This window comes from Nicotiana tabacum, chromosome 24 (assembly GCF_000715075.1).
Source record: "Nicotiana tabacum cultivar K326 chromosome 24, ASM71507v2, whole genome shotgun sequence".
In the NCBI taxonomy this organism is placed as follows: Eukaryota; Viridiplantae; Streptophyta; class Magnoliopsida; order Solanales; family Solanaceae; genus Nicotiana; species Nicotiana tabacum.
This window is the reverse complement of record NC_134103.1, coordinates 73,529,346-73,548,962: the sequence shown is the minus strand read 5'-3', so window position 1 is coordinate 73,548,962 and position 19,617 is coordinate 73,529,346. Positions and strand designations below refer to the sequence as shown.

Sequence of the window (19,617 nt, the reverse complement as noted above, 5' to 3'; positions counted from 1 at the left end):
TAGATAGCCCTAATGTATGCGATTTAGAGCATTTATACCCACCGTTTCAAAATCGGCTCGTTCGTAACCCTCCCGTTAACCAAACGGCCCAGAAATGCCATTATTGACTAACGGAGCCAATTTCTCCCTTTAAAATCTCAAAGTAATTTTTAAATATAAAAAAGACCATATATAATTAAATACCTCCCAGTCACTCACCATTTTACCCACATAAAAAGGACCACATATAATTATGTAATGTAAAGACATATTGTTGGTGGAATAAAATTAGTTCTTATTTTATATGTTAATGCGTACCAAGTTTATCTTCTTTCTAACGGGATTTTTGGAATTTTATCGTGATCATTGTGCTTTAATAATCGGTCTATCTGCGGAATCAATCAACCACAATTCAACAGTTTGCTAATCATAATAGATTAATTTTGTATCTTCATTTTAAAGGAAAAAAAATGATGGAAAAGGAAGACATTATACAATGAAAAAAAGACAAGCTCATTAAAGAAAGTGAAATTTCTTGCAACCGTCTATGAAAGCAAACAAATATTTTACTGCCCATCCCTGCCAATGTTATCATGACCACATATAACAAGCCCAGGAGTATAGACCTGGAGTGATACTTTCACAAATACTGCTCAGCTTACGAAATTAAACTCAAGCAAGCATATTGCTTTCATAAAAGTAGTCATTCAACTCAGCTTAAATTTAACACAACACAAGAAGTAAATAGCAATAACACAACACATTAGAAAATCAACGTCATTCATAATCAACGCATTAGGTGGCATGACAAGCAAAAAAGAGTTTAACCATAAGGTGGTTAACCAGCCACAAAAGACCTAACTTGTGGTTGGCAACAAAACACACAAAGTTGTCATTACAGACCAAAAATATTATCTCAAATCCGAATCCCATAACCACCTCTGATTAAATTTCATAAACACTTAAAGAGTCCTAACAACCTAAAGTAAAACTTATGGATCAGCAAGATGCACCCCTTTTTTAGTCGTCATCTTCGCCCTTTTCTTCCTTGCTTCTCCGCCTTCCAGTTGGCTTGTAGTCATTGATGCCTTTCCCTTCCATGTACTCTTGGTTGGTGAAAATGGTAGGTTTTTTGGTGTTGCTACCCCAGTACTATCTCCTGTAAAAGGGATTCTCCTAGTCCCAGTTGCAGTGCGTTGAGTCATCCGAGGTAAAAGCCTTGTTTGTGTCTCAGAAATAACCTTTGGCCTCAATGCTGGATCTTCCTCATTCCTCACCTCAGGACCATAGGCTGTGGATCGTTGTGTAGCTTGTGTTTCAAATTCGTACTGCTCAGATTATTGTGTTGCAGCCTCTAACTCAGATGCATCAGGAACAGGTGTTGAACTATGTCTAGTTTGGTTGCTATTTGATTTTGACCTTTGTCCAACAACATTGTCCTATAAACCAAGTAAATTACAAGCTAAGTATATACTTCAAAAGACTAAAATTAAAAAAAAAATACCTTACAACAACCCCTTGCATTATGGTTGTATTCACCACACTTGCTGCATGCTATTAATGTCCCCTTCTTGAGAAGCTCCATTCACCCTTCCTCTTTAATGCTGCATCAGGTTCCCTATTTCTCACTTTAGGTCGACCAACTATTTTGACAATCTCTAGGGGCTCCATAGCTTGAGCAGGATCAACTTTCCAGAATTTAGGACCCCTAACAGGCTGTAACTTATGCTTATATGTCAGCATATAAGCATCTCTGCTATGCCACCAATGAACACCAGTTAAAGGGTCATCTTTATTGTGATTCATTGCCTTGATTGCATGAGGGCAAGGTATGCCACTCAACACCTCTTCTGTTGCAGATTCACAGTATGCCTATTCTCCTCAAAATCTCAATTGAATTCAACTACACAACTGTTTGCTATTACTCTGTAATCATTATAGAGCCTCATACATTGTGGACTGAAATTAGAAATCCAAGTCCTTACTTTATTTTCATTGTTCCCCAACATATTCATAACTTTCACCCTTATATCCTCCAACATTTTGATTATTGGTTTCTGCCTAGCTTATAGTATCCAATTATTGAAGGACTCAGTGAAATTATTATCAACCATTAGATTCTTGCACTAAGTATCAAAATATGCCCTACACCAAGCCACCCGAGGATATTTAAGTAGATCCTTAGCTGACTCTACATCCTCTGATCCTAAAAGCCTCAACATATCTTTGAATTCCTCCTCATAAGTACTCCAAGAACACCACCGCATTACTTTTTTTTCTTGGTCACTCCTCCCCCTCTTAGTTCAATTAGCTTCAATATGTCTCATACAGTACCTATGGTTGGCATTTGGAAGTACAGTTTGTACAGCATCTAGCAGTCCCTGCAATTTTCATAAAGTCAGAAACAATAAAAAATGAAAAAGATAAACAAGAAAGCAACAAATAAAAATTATTTACCTTTTGCATATCAGAAATGAATGTCACACCCTGCCCATTATTCAAGTCCAAAGAAGCCTTCAACAACTGAAGAAACCAGTTCCAAGTCCTGCTAGTTTCTTTGTCCAGCACTGCCCAAGCTAGTGGATAAAAATGGTTCATAGAGTCTTGTCCCATAGCCACCAATAGTTGACCCTTACACTTTCCCTTCAAGAAAGTCCCACCTAACCCAATTAGTGGTCTTAAACCACCTTTTCATCCTTGCTTCATAACATAGAACCAAATATACATTCTTAGGAACCTCCTTATACCCATTTCAAGTGCATCTTTGAAAATACTAATTACAACATCAGACCCTGGATTTGACTTCATAAGTTCATGTCCATAGTAGTAAGAGCAATTGTCTTAGCTCTTTTTAACTTGGATTTTGACACATTCAATCTGAAATCAGTTTCCAACTGTCCTCTTGTTGCGATCAAACACACTAACGCAAGTATACGTGGTCGTCAAGTAATATAGTAGTGAGTAGAGTATCGTTCCCACGAAGACTTATGATTAACTTTTGACTAACTCAAACTCAAATAACTTATCGATTCAAGCGATTTCTCAATAAATAGATAATTTTCTAATTTACTACCTAAAAACTATCAAGTAATGAAATACTAGAGATCAACCACAACACTTAAATGATTTCGAATAACAATCAATAGGAGATAATATTCCAGGGTCACGGGTTATCTAACAATCATGTTGCATTCTTAGCTTAAAATAATTAATTGATTTATCTAGATTGTTGATTGACAGGGTTGATACTACTCATAAGAATCTGTTGAGTTCTTACTCGCCTATTCAAGCTAACTTAATGCCTATATGTTTATAGAATTAAGATTAACAAGAATGCCTTTACACTTCCTGTATTTCAACCGAGCAAGACAATTAGGTATATTTCTATCCTAATTGCGAATCTGTTCCCAGATGCCCGGGTTCAAGAACTTGCTTTATTTAATGCTATATATAATCTAGAATTTTCACTTTCGAGTTCAACTCTAGATTCGTAGATAGTAATTCACTGTTAGCTACTCAGCAAATTAATTAAAAATAGAATTAAATAAATAACCCAATATGATAAAATCAACTTTGTCAAATTAAACTTCAAACGTCAACATTCATGTATACCCATGACCCTAGAATAATAGAGTTCTTAGCCACTCATATTCATGCAATTATCAAAAAATTCACAAGAGTGCATAAAAATCAATAAAAGAAGGAAAAATAAGAACTCAAGATGAATTCCGTGGTTCCCAAGCTTTGTCGTGGCTTTTTCCCCCTTCCCAATATGTTAGATGACCTAAAAGAGGCATTTTTGGCTTATATATTGCGTACAAAAGTCGTGGGCCAAAGTTCTCCTATTTCTAATCCAAATTATCTTCAGGGATTGATGCTGGGGTGGATGCGTCGCATCCACCTCGTCCTCCACTTCTCAGCTTCGCATGCTAGGGTGGATCCCAATATGTTAGATGACCTAAAAGAGGCGTTTTTGGCTTATATATTGCGTACAAAAGTCGTGGGCCAAAGTGCTCCTATTTCTAATCCAAATCAGCTTCAGGGATTGATGCTGGGGTGGATGCGTCGTATCCACCTCGTCCTCCACTTCTCAGCTTCGCATGCTCCTTTGTTCCTCCATCTCAGCTTTGCCCAGGTGCGGATGCTATGGGCCGACTTCACTGCTAAGGGTGCACAAAATCTGATTTTTTTTTCTAGATTGAATGCGACGCATCCAACCCCTCTTCCTCTAGCTAGAGCACCTTTTTTTCATAATTTTGCACTACAAACACCCTAAATCATCACACACAACTCAATTAGTCATAAAATTAATAATTAAACCATGTTGGGCATTTTAAAAATCAAATAGCATCAAAAAGCGGTTAAAACATGAGTAAAGTAACATCTAACACATATCGAAATATGCCCAACATCACCTCTCATGTCCTTGATAGAAGACTTTGGATTATTTTGTACTTGCTTCTTAAAATATGTAGCTATTGTAGACTGACAAGCCATAGGATTTTGAAAACAATCCTCACAAGTATGTTCTGATTTCAATATTTTGATTTTAAAATTTTCTGACCTACCATCCCTGGATATGTGACACACAAAGGGACACATATTCACAACCTTCATCTTGAGAACAGTCAACTTCTTGTTATTTGCCATTGCATAAAACTTCATGAACTGCCTTGCTTCATCAATATTCTTAAAGGTCCAAAATCTTAAAATTTTCCAGTCGATCACTAACCACTCTTCTTTTTTCCAGTCTAATACTTTCAAGCTTACCTTCATCATATTCACCATGATCTGAATCAGAAAAAGCATCTTCACCAGCACTATATTCACAGTCAGAACCAACACCAACAGTTACAGGATCAACTTCAGTATGATGGATTATGTTTGGGGCAGAAACTCAGTTCAGACTCATCTACGGCAAAGAAGTTTATCACCTTAAACTGCTGAGAAAATAAGCACTAGAGAGCCCTAATTCCAGAATTATCTTCAACCAAATAATAATTACCCGAAGGTCCAGTTACCAACAGCTGTTTAACAACAGTAAAACCTAACCTGGTAGTAAACTCTTCACATATGTCATCAAAATTAAGTATATGGACACATTATCATACCAAGTGTGCACCAAGCTTTTAGTGTAAACCAAATGAGGCGAATTACCAAAGTACCCTCACAGTTGAAAATAATACTCTATCCACTTCTTCAATCATCCTTCATAGAAGAGACATGTAAAACATGAGAAACGTTTAACAAAGGGGTACCATTTCGGGACCACCAAAATAAAGCACAAATGGAATAAAAAGGGCAAAGGTACACAACCTATAGCGGGGGAGTACTGCCAAAGACTCATTCTTTATACACTATAGATTAAAATATATTTTAGAGCTAGGATGGTGACAATATCAAGAAAAAACACATGACCCCTGCATGTATCCCTTTACTACCAAAAGTAACTCTAAACAACAACGATTAAAAGAAAAGAAGAGTAAAATAGATAGTTACATCGACAAGAAAAATCGATCTTTCAGGGTGGACTGTGAACGAACCTCTCCTTAGATCCAGATTAGAGAGCAAGGGTGTCAAGTGGGTCGGGCTCGGGACCACGGGCTTTATTGGGCTAAACAGACTGGGACCATTTGGCCCGGTAGAGATGGGCTCGTGCCGGTGTCGTAGGCCGATTCTTAGCTAGGAACCGTTAGGATCGGGCCCGTTTGACCCGCCAAGAGACCGGGACCAGACTAGGACTGGTCCCTTGGCAAGCCCAATGGATATTCTTTTTTTAAAAAAAGGTGTCGTTTGGCTTTTGAAAAAAAAGTCTTTGGGGGTTTAAAAAATAGTCGTTAGGTATTTAAAAATTAGCCATTTAACCCCACACCCAACTTAATTTTAACACCAAATTTTTTTATTATTATACATTTTCCTATTTTCTACTATAAATCCCCCATCATTCTTTCATTTTCTTATAAAATCAATATCAATCTATCAAAATCTCTCTCTAATTTTCTTCTATACTTGATACAATTGTTTACTTTATCAAAAAAAAATAATGAAAAAATTGTGAGGTTGCTACTATTGCTTACTTTATTCCAAAAAATGGTCAAAACATATTGAGGTTATTACAATTTGTGAAAAAATTGTGAAGTTGGTGAATTGGTCTTCAAGTCTTCAACGATAATCAATTTTCAACAAGTTGTTCGTCAATTCGGTAAACTCGTTCCAACTCTTAAGTCTTAATATTATAGTTTTGTTTGTTTTATTTATTTGCTATTACTTGATTAACTAAGATGTCTTCTTTAAGAAATTTTTTTCGTAAAAGTAAGAATAAGGGAAAATCCAAGACTGGCGAATCTAGTGGTACTGTTGTTCCTCCTCCCCTGCCCCCGGCTCCCCGAACCAAACCCCAACTTTTTAGTTTATATTGCAGAACTTGCAATTTTGTTTGCTCATTTTTCATAGGATGGGGAAATTTATCAACTTGCTATTGATTCAATGAGAAAAAAGTTTTAAAAATATTTTTTTCTTATTCTCCCTATTTATGGTGTTGCTTCTTTGTTAAATCCTTGTATGAAATTAGGAGGTCCTCATTTTTTATATGAAACTGTTTATAATGGCTTAGCACTTGAAGATGATGAGTTGCCTAAACTTCCGGAAGCAATAGCCTCAATTAGAACAAATGCTAAAACTATTTATAATGCTTATCAAGTTGTATTAAATCATGCTAGACCAAATGCTCCAATTTCTTCTTCTTCTGATTCTCAATCTTCTAAAATAACTACGGGAGTAAGAGGACTTAGTGTTTGGGCGGGGTTTAAGGGTTCTTTTGGTTCTAGTAGTAATGATTTTTCACAACTAAATGAGCTTGAAGTTTATTTGTCATAGCAACTTGAGGAAGTGAATCCCGACAGCACCTTTAATATTGTGCAATGGTGGAAGAACAAAGAAAAATACTTTCCGGTTCTTTCAAGGATGGCCCGAGATATTTTAACTATTCAAGCTTCATCAGTGGCATCGAAGAGCGCTTTCAGTCAAGCAAGACTTCAAATCGGTAATCATAGAGTGTCTATGAGGGCTAGCTTGGAAAAATTAGTACTTTTCAAAGATTGGATCCGTTCGGAAAGAAGAAATTTTGGACTTGCTGAATCACAACCAGGGGTAGACGAAGCTTACGAAGAAATATGAGCTGAACTTGCTGAGGATGTTGCTTCGCCCAATAATGGAAGCGGCGATGACCAAACTACTTTTCCGCCACCACCAACGGAACTTCCTCCAAACCTTGAAGGATTTATGAAGTTTGTAAGAGATAACATGTAACTTGTATTAAAAAAAAATTACTCCCTCCGTTCCAATTTATGTGAATCTATTTGACTGGACACGGAGTTTAAGAAAAAATAAAAAATTTTGAAATTTGTGGTCCTAAACAAGTCAAAAAGGAGTCCAGAGTAATTGTGTGGTTATAAAAACTTTTCATTAAGGGTAGAATTGGAAGTTTAAGCTAAATTGTTTCCAAATTTAGAAAGGAGTCATTCATTTTGGAACGGACCAAAAAAGAAATAGGTTCACATAAACTGGAACGGAGGGAGTAGTATGTATTATGTAACTTGTATTTTGGCACTTCTTGATTAGTTCCTTTTTCTTCTCAATGGTGGTATTAGCACCTTGTTGTGCTCATTCCATAGGGGAGATGAAGACTAAGAAAGATATTGTCATATTTTTTATTGCTATAACAAAATTACAAGGCGTTGCTTTGAATATGTTTTTACAATATTTTTGTCTTTATATTTGAATTTAAAAAATTAGGTCATAATTCTATAATAAAATTACAAGGCATTGCCTTAGATGGTTTTTAACATCTTTTTATCTCTAATTTCTATTTAATATTTTTTTTTAAATTACTACATAGTCATTGGACCCATTAAGCCCGTTGGGACCGCGGGCCCGAACCATTTAGCCCGGGACCATGAGTTTGTTGGCCCAATCCCAGACCGGTTCCTACAAAAAACACGTTTAGCCCATTTATTTAAGGACCGGGACCGGCCCAGGACCGTGGCACATGAGACCGGCCTGTTTCGCCCGTTTAGGGCCCGGCATGTTTCGCCCGTTTAGGGCCCCACCCGGCCCACTTGTCAAGGGTAAGAAAAAACCCTAGTAGAGCGTCTTTGGGATTTTTTTTACGAGATAGATGAGAGAAAATGAGAGAAAATGAGTAGAAAATGATAAAGGGATACAGTTAAAAGTAAATTTTGAGGGGGGTGGTAAACAGCGAGTGGGTGGGAGGTATTTAATTATATGTGGTCTTTTTTTTTCCTTAAAAGCTACTTTGAGATTTTAAAAGGAAGAAACTGGCTCCATTAGTCAATAATGGCATTTCCGGGCCATTTGGTTAACGGAAAAGTTACGAACGAGCCGATTTTGAAATGGAGGGAATAAAAATAAATGCTCTAAATCGCATAGTAATTAACTAAGTACACGTGCGGCACTTGACAATTTGCCCACGTTCTTGTTATGCCAAGTTAGCCTTACTACACTCAAGATCGCTAAGAGAATGGTAGAAAGAACACAAGAGAATTGTTAATGGAAGCTTTATATTAGAGAGAACTTGAATTGTTTGCTTGATGAATTACAAATGAATGGCCTCCTTTATATACTAGTCTCCTAGGGGCTAGTGTGCAAATATTAATTGTTACACAAGTCCTTAATATTTACAAGATAAGGGCTTTCTCTAGAATTCTCTACAAGCCTAGAAGATTCCAAGGACTTTCCTAGCAAATCCATAAACATCTAGGATCTTCCAAAGGAAATGTCCATACTTCTCTAGAATCTTCTCACAAATGCAAGCATTCCTCCTATGTAAGCTTCCACATGGCATTAATATATGCCAAATGGCACTTATGTGGCATGATGACATGGCGAGTCATCACACTCTCCCCCACCTAATGTTGCGACGACCGCGGCGCAATGTTGCTGCATAAACTCTCGGATCTTATCTTTGAATTGCCATAAATCTTCATAACGTTCCCATGTGGCCTCCTCCGGTGATTGCCCCTTCCAATGGACGAGGAACATTGCGGTGGCTTTTTGCCCTTGTTTTCGCCTGGCCTGGTAATCAATAATAGCCTCAATCTCCCGGTCGTGCGAGGCGGTGATAGTAATAGGCGCTCGACTTGATTGGCCCCTACTTGGATCATCATTGTCTTCATGATAGGGCTTAAACATGCTGGCATGGAAGACAGGGTAGATCTTAAGATATGATGGCATGTCAAGCTTGTATGAGATCTTGCCTACCTTGGCGACTATCTTAAATGGCCCCTCATACTTGCGAATCAGATTCTGATGCATGCCTCGTAGTGCCTTAAACTGTCTTGGATTAAACTTCACCATGACCATGTCCCCAACTCTATAGTCTGTGGGACGCCGCTTACGATCTGCAAACTTCTTCATCTTCTTAGCTGCCTTATCCAAGTAGGACTTAGCAGTGTCAAGCTGCTCCTCCCATCCTTTAGCCATATGATAAGCCCCCAAACTCTTTCCCTCGAACGCGGCTGGTAATGAATGTGGAGTTTGTGGCTGTTGGCCTGTGGCTAGCTCAAATGGTGTCCGTCCCGTGGACTCACTCCGCTGCAAGTTATAAGAGAATTGGGCGATGTCTAGGAGCCTTGACCAATCTTTCTGATGCACGCTTACATAATGTCTCAAGTAGCATTCTAGTAAGGCATTGACCCGTTCCGTTTGTCCATCTGTCTGTGGGTGGAAACTAGTGAAAAAGTGCAGTTCCGTGCCAAGTATATCGAATAATTCTCTCCAAAAGTTCCCAGTAAAACGGGGGTCTCGATCACTGATAATATGCCTTGGTAAGCCCCAATACTTCACCACATTCTTAAAGAATAGCTTGGCGGCTTCCTTGGCGGTGCAACCTGGTGTGGCGGGCATGAAGGTGGCATATTTGGAAAATCTATCCACGACTACCATAATAGTACCATAACCGTCAGACTTCGGTAGGCAAGTGATAAAGTCCATAGTCACGCTCTCCCATGGACGCTCTGCAACTGGTAGTGGCTCCAAAAGTCCTCCGGGTTTTTGTTGCTCAACCTTGTCCTGTTGACAGACAAGACAAGTCTGCACATAACACTCTATGTCATCTTGCATGCGTGGCCAATAGTAGACTGACTCAACCAAGGCCCTAGTGCGACGTTGGCCTGGATGACCAGCCCACATTGTGTCATGACTCTCCCTTATAATCCGCCGTCTAATGTCTCCAAACTTAGGCACGTAGACCCACTGACCTGTGGTAAGTAGTAGGCCGTCTTCGACCCAAAAACGTCTCGTATTGCCCTGGTTGGCTAACTCGATAAGTTGTTTGGCTGCTGGATCGTGTTGCATGCCTTCTTTTATAGCCTCACGAATGTCCCATCTTGTTGAAGTGATTGCAGCAAGCTCGGCTTTTCGGCTCAAGGCATCGGCTACAACGTTACCTTTGCCCGGCTTATACTCTAGTACATAATCAAATTCGGCCAAGAAATCCTGCCACCGAGCCTGTTTTGGGGTGAGCTTCTTCTGCGTCTGAAAGTAGCTAGTAGCTACATTGTCGGTCTTGACCACGAACCTCGACCCAAGCAAATAATGTCGCCATGTACGAAGGCAATGCACAATAGCAGTCATCTCCTTCTCTTGCACTGTGTAACGCCGCTCCGTCTCATTTAACTTGCGACTCTCAAATGCTATGGGATGCTTATCCTGCATCAAGACACCCCCAATGGCAAAATCTGAGGCATCTGTATGCACCTCAAATGTCTTGGCAAAGTCAGGTAATGCCAAGACTGGCTCCTCTGTTACAGCTGCCTTGAGGTCTTCAAACGCCCTTTGATAATGCTCCGTCCAAACCCATGGCTTGTTCTTCTTTAGCAACTCAGTCAATGGTGCGGCTTTTGCTGAGTAGCCATAGATGAACCGACGATAGTAGTTAACAAGGCCAAGGAAGGATCTCAACTCAGTTACCTTTATAGGTGCCTCCCACTCCTGGATAGCACGTACCTTAGCCTCGTCCATGCGTAGCTCGCCATTGCTAATAACATGGCCTAAGAAGTGCACCTTTGATTGTGCAAACTCGCATTTCTCCCTCTTGATGTATAGCCCGTTCTCCCGCAAGACTTGGAAAACCTTCCTTAAGTGCTTCATGTGCTCTTCCAAGGTGTTGCTGTAGATGACTATGTCATCTAGGTAGACTACCACGAACTGATCAAGGTAGGGATGGAAAATCTTATTCATAAGGGTGCAAAATATGGCAGGTGCATTGGTTAAGCCGAAAGGCATCACCAACCACTCAAAGGCTCCATATCTCGTCACACATGTTGTCTTTGGCTCATCCCCCTCTGCAATGCGAACCTGGTAGTAGCCCTTGCGAAGATCCACCTTGGTAAAATACTTGGCTTGCCCAAGTCTATCGAATAAGTCAGCAATGAGCGGGATTGGGTACTTATTCTTCACCGTGACCTTATTAAGTGCTCGGTAGTCTATGCACAAGTGTAGTGATCCATCCTTCTTCTTCTGGAACAATACTGGTGCACCGAAAGGTGCCTTTGATGGGCGAATGTGACCAGCATCTAGCAACTCTTTCAATTGTTTCCTAAGCTCCTCTAGCTCGGGCGGTGCCATACGATATGGGGCAAATGCGGGTGGCTTAGCCCCTGGCTTCAACTCAATCTTGTGATCCACCTCTCGCCTAGGCGGCAAGTGTTTAGGCAACTCCTCGGGCATGACATCTTTGTTTTCCTCAAGCAACTTCTCTATGCAGTGTGGTAGTGTCTCTTGAAAACTCTTGTCTTCCTCCAGACTTGCGATGGTTGCCACGAACGTCGGCTCCCCCTTCTTGATCCCCTTTATAACCTGCATAGCTGAGAGTTGTGCTTGGCTCTGTCCGTGTGGCATAGACACTGTAGGTACCATGCAAGCTCCTTCTCGCTCCATAACCAAGAGATGTTGGAGGTAGGGATCGATCAAAGTATGACAATGTCTAAAGAACTCTTGTCCCAATATGATGTCAAAGATATCCATAGCGGTTACGGTAAAGTTTGTCATACCTTTCCAAGTTTCCAATTTGACACCAACTCCATTAGCTACCCCACGAGCATTTTGTACCTCGGCATTCACGGTCTTGACGCGGGAGTTGGTTGGAGCAAGCTTCAATTCTAGTCTTTTTGCGGCAGCCTCAGTCACGAAATTATGAGTTGCTCCAGTATCCACCATTGCACGAGCAGGCTTGTTGTTGATGGTGAGATCCACGTACTGGTTTCCATTCTCGGTAGGTTGGATAGATTGCTTTGTGACAGCACCGCATAATCCGATCATACCTAACTGTGCGGTTCCCGAACTCTCTCCTTGCGGCTGCTCCTTCCGTTCACGGACCATGGCGCTAAGGCTCTTTAGGTCGGGACAATTCCTGAAGCTGTGAGGCCCTCCGCATATGTAACATACCTTCTTCTCGGCCTGCGCTTTCTTCTCGGCGTACCCCTGACGGCCACTCAACTTTTTGGAATCTTGAGTCTTGTAGTATTGTTGTTGTATCTCCTTGCCTTTGCCACGGTCTCCCCCACCTTTGACATTGTTAAACTTTGATTCTTTGACTTTTCCTTTGTCGTGTTTGTCATACCTGAAATCCATCAATGATTCAGCCTCCACTATGGCTTGGTCTATATTTGCGACTTGCCGGCGTTGTAACTCCTGCTTAGCCCAATTTTGCAACCCGTCCATGAAGTGGAACAACAAGTCATCATTGGTCAGGTTGGGGATTTGAAGCATAAGGGTAGTGAATTCCTTGACATAGACACGTATGCTCCCTGTTTGCTTCAACTCCCTAAGTTTGCACCTTGCCTCATACAAGACATTGTTTGGAAAGAACTGTCGCTTGAACTCGGCTTTGAATTGATCCCACGTGCTAATAGTACATATACTTTTATCCACGTCGGCCATCTTCCTTCTCCACCATAGCATGGCAGTCTCTGAGAGGTACAACACCGCAGTGTTGATCATGGCCTCGTCGTCCTTCACTTTGCCGTGCTTGAAGTAGTTCTCCAAGTGCCAAAGGAAGTTTTCCACTTCTTGTGCATCACGAACACCTTTGAACACCGGGGGTTTGGGAGCCTCGATCTTGGCCTCCCTCGTCACCACAACATTGCTAGCTGCCTCGGTCACGCCAGTACTAACATGCTCCTCGAGTGACTCTATCTTTGCCTTCATAGCATCGATAGTACTCAAAGCCTCCATGAGTCTGCACTCTAAGGCAGTGATAGTTTGCCTTAGTTCCATCTCGGTCTGTGTACGTCCCTCCAAGTCATTTCGGATGCTCTCAATCTCTTCAAGAGTGTGCCCCTCAAGAACACTAAGGGTGCCTTCCACCTTCCCCAAGCGTTGGCCAAAGATCTCCACGGCGTCCATCCCCGCGTTCATCTTCATCACCCACTCTTTACCGAGCGAGACGTCCTCAGGCAGGACCTCCACTTCATCCTCGCTCGCCTCAGTGGCAGATGGTTCTTGGGATGTAAGCCCTTCGTTTGACGCAACCTCAGGTGGCACCTCCTGGCCCTTGTTGGTGGCATTTCTCTTTTTGTTACGGCCGCTCTTGCCAGCAGCATCCTGGATGACGTTGGCTTGAGTGTTGGCAGCGTTAATTTCTCCGTCGTTCGCCATTCCCTTAGTCGCAACCTTTGCTCTGATACCACGTTGTCACGTCCTTAGTAATTAACTAAGTACACGTGCGGCACTTGACAATTTGCTCACGTTCTTGTTATGCCAAGTTAGCCTTACTACACTCAAGATCGCTAAGAGAATGGTAGAAAGAACACAAGAGAATTGTTAATGGAAGCTTTATATTAGAAAGAACTTGAATTGTTTGCTTGATGAATTACAAATGAATGACCTCCTTTATATACTAGTCTCCTAGGGGCTAGTGTGTAAATATTAATTGTTACACAAGTCCTTAATATTTACAAGATAAGGGCTTTCTCTAGAATTCTCTACAAGCCTAGAAAATTCCAAGGACTTTCCTAGCAAATCCATAAACATCTAGGATCTTCCAAAGGAAATGTCCATACTTCTCTAGAATCTTCTCACAAATGCAAGCATTCCTCCTATGTAAGCTTTCACATGGCATTAATATATGTCAAATGGCACTTATGTGGCATGATGACATAGCGAGTCTATCACACTTTGCCGTTAAAAAAAGCCCTTCCAGCATAACTTCTTGGCACAGTTGGTCAATAGACATCACGGTACAGATTGTTAATGTCTTATATTTGGAACAGAAGCTGTTCGACAAAATGCCGGACAGGAACAGCAAATAGCCATCAATGGCGATGATATCAACTATTACAAGACGCATTATTTTCTCAACCTCATTAACCAAACACTCATCTTCCTCTTCCTTCTTCTCTTGTACCTCACCTCAACCATCTTCAAGCGAAGACGAAACTTTAGTCTCAACAGCCATAACAATCCTCAAACACCATCGCTCAAAATCAAGATGGTCCGAAATTCTTTCCCTATCTCCACCCCCTCCCGGATTCACTCCTTCCCAAGTCTCTCAAATCATTCTTCAACTCCGCAACACACCTCACCTCGCCCTCCGTTTCTTTCATTTCACGATCACTCGCTCCATTTGCTCTCACTCTCTTTCTTCCTACGCCACTATCATTCACATCCTCTCCCGTTCCCGCCTTAAATCTCAAGCTTTAGAGCTACTAAAATCCGCCATTCGAAAATTCCCTGACACCCATCAACCTGATTTAACAAACCCACCTCGGATTTTCCAAATCTTGGTTAAAACTTACAGGACTTGTGATTCAGCTCCCTTTGTGTTTGATTTGTTGATTAGAGCTTATTTGGATTCTAAAAAACTTGACCTTTCTGTTCAACTTGTGAGGATTTTAGCTAAAAAGAATATCTTTCCACATGTTGTTATATGCAATTCTTTGATTGAGTTGATTGCTAAAAGTCGAGGCCCTTTTGCTGCTTATGATATGTATAGGGAAATTTTTAAAGGTAGAGAGGTAAAGGGTGTAATCGCAAATGCTTATACGTTTAACATTCTTATGGTTGCTTTTCATAGAGAAGGAGTAGTGGAGAAGGTTGAGGAGGTTTGGAAGGAAATGATGGAAAAAAAATGTGTCCCGAATACATATAGTTATAGTGTTTTAATGGCCGCTTATTGTGAGGATGGACTGATGGAGAATGCCATGAAAGTTTGGGAGGAGATGGGTGATAAGGGCGTGAAACATGATATTGTAGCTTATAATACCATAATTGGGGGATTTTGTAAAGTTGGAGACGTTGAGAGAGCTGAGGAGGTTTTCAGGGAGATGGTTTTCGATGGGATGGAGTGTACATGTGTTACCCTTGAGCATCTGATAAATGGACATTGTATGAGTGGGAATGTTGATGCAGCTCTGGTCTTGTATAAGGATATGTGTCGAAAGGGATTCAAACCAGAGAGTTCAATGATAGATGATGTTGCTCGGATGCTATGCAACAAAAATGGAGTTTTTGAGGCCTTGGTATTTGTGAGAGCTGTAATAAAGAAACATGATATCATACCAAGGAAGAGTACATATGAACTTCTGATACGGAACTTGTGTGAGGAGGGTTTGATGGAAGAAGCTCGAAAATTTCAGGTGGAAATGGTGGGGAAAGGATTTGCACCAAATTTGGAAATATATAGTGCTTTCATTGATGGGTACGTCAAGCAAGGGAATGATGAAATGGCTGAAATTTTGAGGAACGAAATGCTTACGAATAAGATCTCTTGTAAAGACAGCTAGAAGTCTGAGTGACATCCAGAGTTTTAACCAAATTTTAAATTGTGACTTCGGGCTATGAGGCTAAGAAGAGACAAGGTGACTTTGCCGTAGTGCAAGTATGTAAGTAAATCAAAGCATTGTACTCTCTGAAGGGCGTCTTCATGATCGTCGAATATGAGCAGTGAATTCTTCCTGAAGAATATGAACATTGCTTAACTGCTTGAAGAGTTCTCGCTACAGGTCAGGATCTTAAGATGATTAATCATAGACTCTCTCCTGCAGTCAGCATAATTGTTCTTTTATCACTTTCCTCGCCTTATCCATAAAAGTTATATCCCACAATGTGCTTTATGTTTCACCACTCCAATTACATTGAGGCTTTATTACCTATTATCCTATTCCTATTTGTGGAATGCTTAGAACATAGCCTGCTTTTCTCACAGAGCAGAATAACCTGCTTAGATACTTTAATACCATCATCATAGTTAAATAGCTGAATAGCCTAAGCATGAGTCTCTGAGGTTTGAGTTTAAGAACGGAGCGCTGCAAAAGTAAGTGTTCCTATGTTTTAAGATTGGGAACAATGGACGGGTTGGGCGGGACATGTAACAAATTCGTTTGGTACACAAGTCAATGTTGTTGCATTTATCTAATGCTTTCTTGTGTTTCTAGGATGATTTTTACTTTTGAAATGTCAAATTCTGCTATATCCGAGTAACAAGTGATTTTACTTTTACTGCTCCATACAATAAATGAATGCTCCTCCAATATCTTTTATGTTATTTCTTTACAAACTGCCAACACCATAAAGATGGCTTTTCGAAAAATTTACAGCTGTTTCCTGAAGCTATGCTGTGAAAGTTGGAGAAGACTTCCAGCTGCTTGACAGAAAAGTAACCGAAGATTAGAATGTGATTTAGCCATGGAGATTCCATGATAAGAAAACCAATCCAGCATTTCTGTTATCTACCAAAACTTTGAAGGACATAATGTTCTGTTGGCTCTGAGAAGATGAATTGGTTTATTACCTGCTGGTTGATGATTCTTGTATAGTCTTCCTCTTCCCAATTATTCAAAATGACTTGATGTGTATCCTTGTCATATCCAATCATCTAAAAGATTGAGCTGGCTGACAAACGGGGTGCCAGATCCAGACAGTACAGAATAGGAGATGACCAAACCAACAACAACAACACACCCAGTGTAGTCCCACAAGTGGGATCTGGGGAGGGTAGTGTGCGCAGACCTTACCCCTGCATTTAAGAAGGCAGAGAGGCTGAGGAGATGACCAAACCAAACCCCTGAATGTTATGAAGTAGCTGCCCGGCAGCTAAAATGAGACTGTAAAATGCAATACATCACTCACAGTATGGAACTCTAACTAATTCAGACATTGTGTAATCTTTCTATTATCACTCTCAACCTACTCATGAACATTGGCTTTGCATAAATAAATTGTTTCAGCAGTTGGTGCTTACCTTGATATATATCATCTCTGATATTGCTTAATGTAATTAGTTAAGGGGGAATGCTTCAGAACTAAAAAGAGATTAACCACATTTCTATAACTGAGTTTTCAATGGTGATTGTTTGATAATGAATATTTGTTTATCTGCTTCATTCTTTCTTTTCTATTAGGTGATTTTGACAAATCAAAAGACCATTCAATACCAAAGTTTCACATTTATTAGAGAAGGTTTATTTTTAAACATTTATCAGAGAAGTTTAGGCGGGGAATTCGTTCGTGATGCTTGAAAATGCTTTTTCAACGTAGAATGTCATGAACTGCAGAAGAAACTTGATAGCTGCACTTGCATATTACACTCTTTCAACATCCAAGACTTGACCCCTTGCAATTGTTAATGATGAGACCACCCCTTCGGCTTAAATTGATCATCGCTTCTAGGTATTATCCTATCGATTTAGTTCTACATGCTACCATGTGCCAATGAGTAGTTTTTCATATTGGACAAAAACTTATTCACACCCACTATCAGTACCAATTCAACGAATGTATGACAAGTATCCATAGTTTGACAAGCAACATTATGTTAAAGTCCTGATAAGTTTCTTTCCTGTCAAAAAACAAAAAGCATTACTTGGTGACAAGACAAGTGAATCCACAGAGATTCAATAGGAATACAACAGTTATGGATATGGCTGAATTGCTGAAGCTGTTAGGCCTTAGATAATCGATTATTAGAAGCTGTTTAGAACTGCATTGAGTTCAGAAATTGTTGGGAAAGAAAGTTTCAGATGAAAAAACATAACAAGAGGCGATTTGGTGGCCATATTGCATTGGTAACATTACAGATAGAACCACGCTAAATCTCACTTATGGGATCATTTATGCATTCAGTAACATAGTGCAAGGATTGCTGGGGAAGATGGGTATCTAATCTAGGTGGGAAAGCCATCAAATTCACACATATGACTTTTGTGTCAATAAACCAAGAGAGAGTTTCCGCAGCAAATTTTATCTCAAATAACTAGGGTACAACCATACAATTCCCAATTATATGCCAACCTGACAAATTCAGAATCATATCGACAAATGAAAATGAAATGTAGAGACAGAAATGACTGAGAAGAGGGTCAACAGATGTGTAGAGAACACTAGCTACTTTTCTTCCAAATATTCCTTCCTCTAGAGAAACTGCAGAAGGCAAAGACAAAAGGATAAGGACATTATCAGAGACGTGTATATAAAGAAAGACGGAACTTAAGTTGTATTTAAATCAGGCAATTAACTGAAGAATGGTACAGCTTTGAAAGGGCCTAAAATGGAATTGCATCAGAAATTGTACTCGAGCAACAACACAGCAATCCCAATCTGTAATTACCTATGTGAGCACATGCATGAATTCCAGTCCAAACTGAAATTATAAACAACTGATATACTAGGAGTAAGCAACTTAAACATATCAAGATTAAGGAACTTGTACGAAAGCCACACTAAATTTTTTTTACAACCGAGAAATCCCCAAGGGTCATTGGTGCCACGGTTCAAAACTCGGTAGATAATGGGGCTAGGCCCCTCTACTCTTCTCCATTTAGATACCGGACTTTTGTTCACCACCCAAAATTCGAACTCACGATGTGCGCCTGCCACACATCCTTTGCCGTTGAACAAAGTCCTGGAACAACAGTAATATTCACAAGATTCAAGAAAAGATGATGAAACATGTTACTTCATCAACTTTAGCGTACTCACACACATATAAGTCATTCAATTCCTAGTACTTTACTTTGCATCTACAGAATCGACTGGATCCACTTGCATTGTAAAATTCATATTTTCAAACTTCATCTAATCACCTACCAAATAGAACCAAGAAATCCAAACTCATGCACAGGCGATAGGGACCATCACCATACAAGCTTCTTTTTGCATTTATTAGTAAAGAGCTTAAGATTACTTTCATATTCTAGTAGATATAAAGCTCATAAAAAATAAATACATGGAGTTTCCGGTAGAATTTTATTCCTTAACCCTCAACCAGAGTACTCCAAATCATAGATCATTTCATAATTGGTGCTCGGCAACTTACACAACTCAATCCGACTACTTTATGCACCAGAACCTACGTTGCATACAACACCAAAAACACAAGAGACGCCACGACCTTGGTACAGTCGTGTGTTTCTTAATTTCAAATTTTGATATATGAATAACATTAGAGGCAAGATTGTCAACCCACAAAAGATTTACTAGGATGAAAAAGCAATTCTATTCCATTATTGCTCAATCACATTAACATAACTAAACACAGCATCAAACGAGCCTCCAAGCTATCTTTCAATGAAAACTATATCATTCTTCATATTGATTCAGCAAGCTAATGAAACTAGATTT

At 40.0% G+C, this 19,617-nt stretch overlaps 1 protein-coding gene and 1 long non-coding RNA gene across 4 annotated transcripts; one reads left to right on the top strand and one right to left on the bottom strand.

Annotated features, from left to right (window-relative positions):
- Nucleotides 1-744: 744 nt before the first annotated feature.
- On the bottom strand, nucleotides 745-7,682 carry LOC107771361 (uncharacterized). Of its 3 annotated transcripts, none has more exons than XR_012706584.1 (3): nucleotides 4,395-5,508; nucleotides 2,437-4,251; nucleotides 745-2,360 (listed from the first exon to the last, which is right to left on the bottom strand). It is a non-coding gene; the product is annotated as an uncharacterized LOC107771361 (long non-coding RNA). The 3 variants fall into 3 exon arrangements; XR_001644813.2 differs by having other exon boundaries at nucleotides 745-1,418; nucleotides 1,484-2,360; nucleotides 2,437-5,288; XR_001644812.2 differs by having other exon boundaries at nucleotides 2,437-7,682.
- A 6,633-nt stretch (nucleotides 7,683-14,315) lies between these two features.
- Nucleotides 14,316-17,244, top strand: LOC107771359 (pentatricopeptide repeat-containing protein At2g15980-like). Its single transcript, XM_016590708.2, has 2 exons — nucleotides 14,316-16,001; nucleotides 16,596-17,244. The coding sequence occupies exon 1, from the start codon at nucleotides 14,316-14,318 to the stop codon at nucleotides 15,780-15,782; it is 1,467 nt and encodes a 488-aa protein (XP_016446194.1). The 3' UTR covers nucleotides 15,783-16,001; nucleotides 16,596-17,244.
- The last annotated feature ends 2,373 nt before the right edge of the window (nucleotides 17,245-19,617 follow it).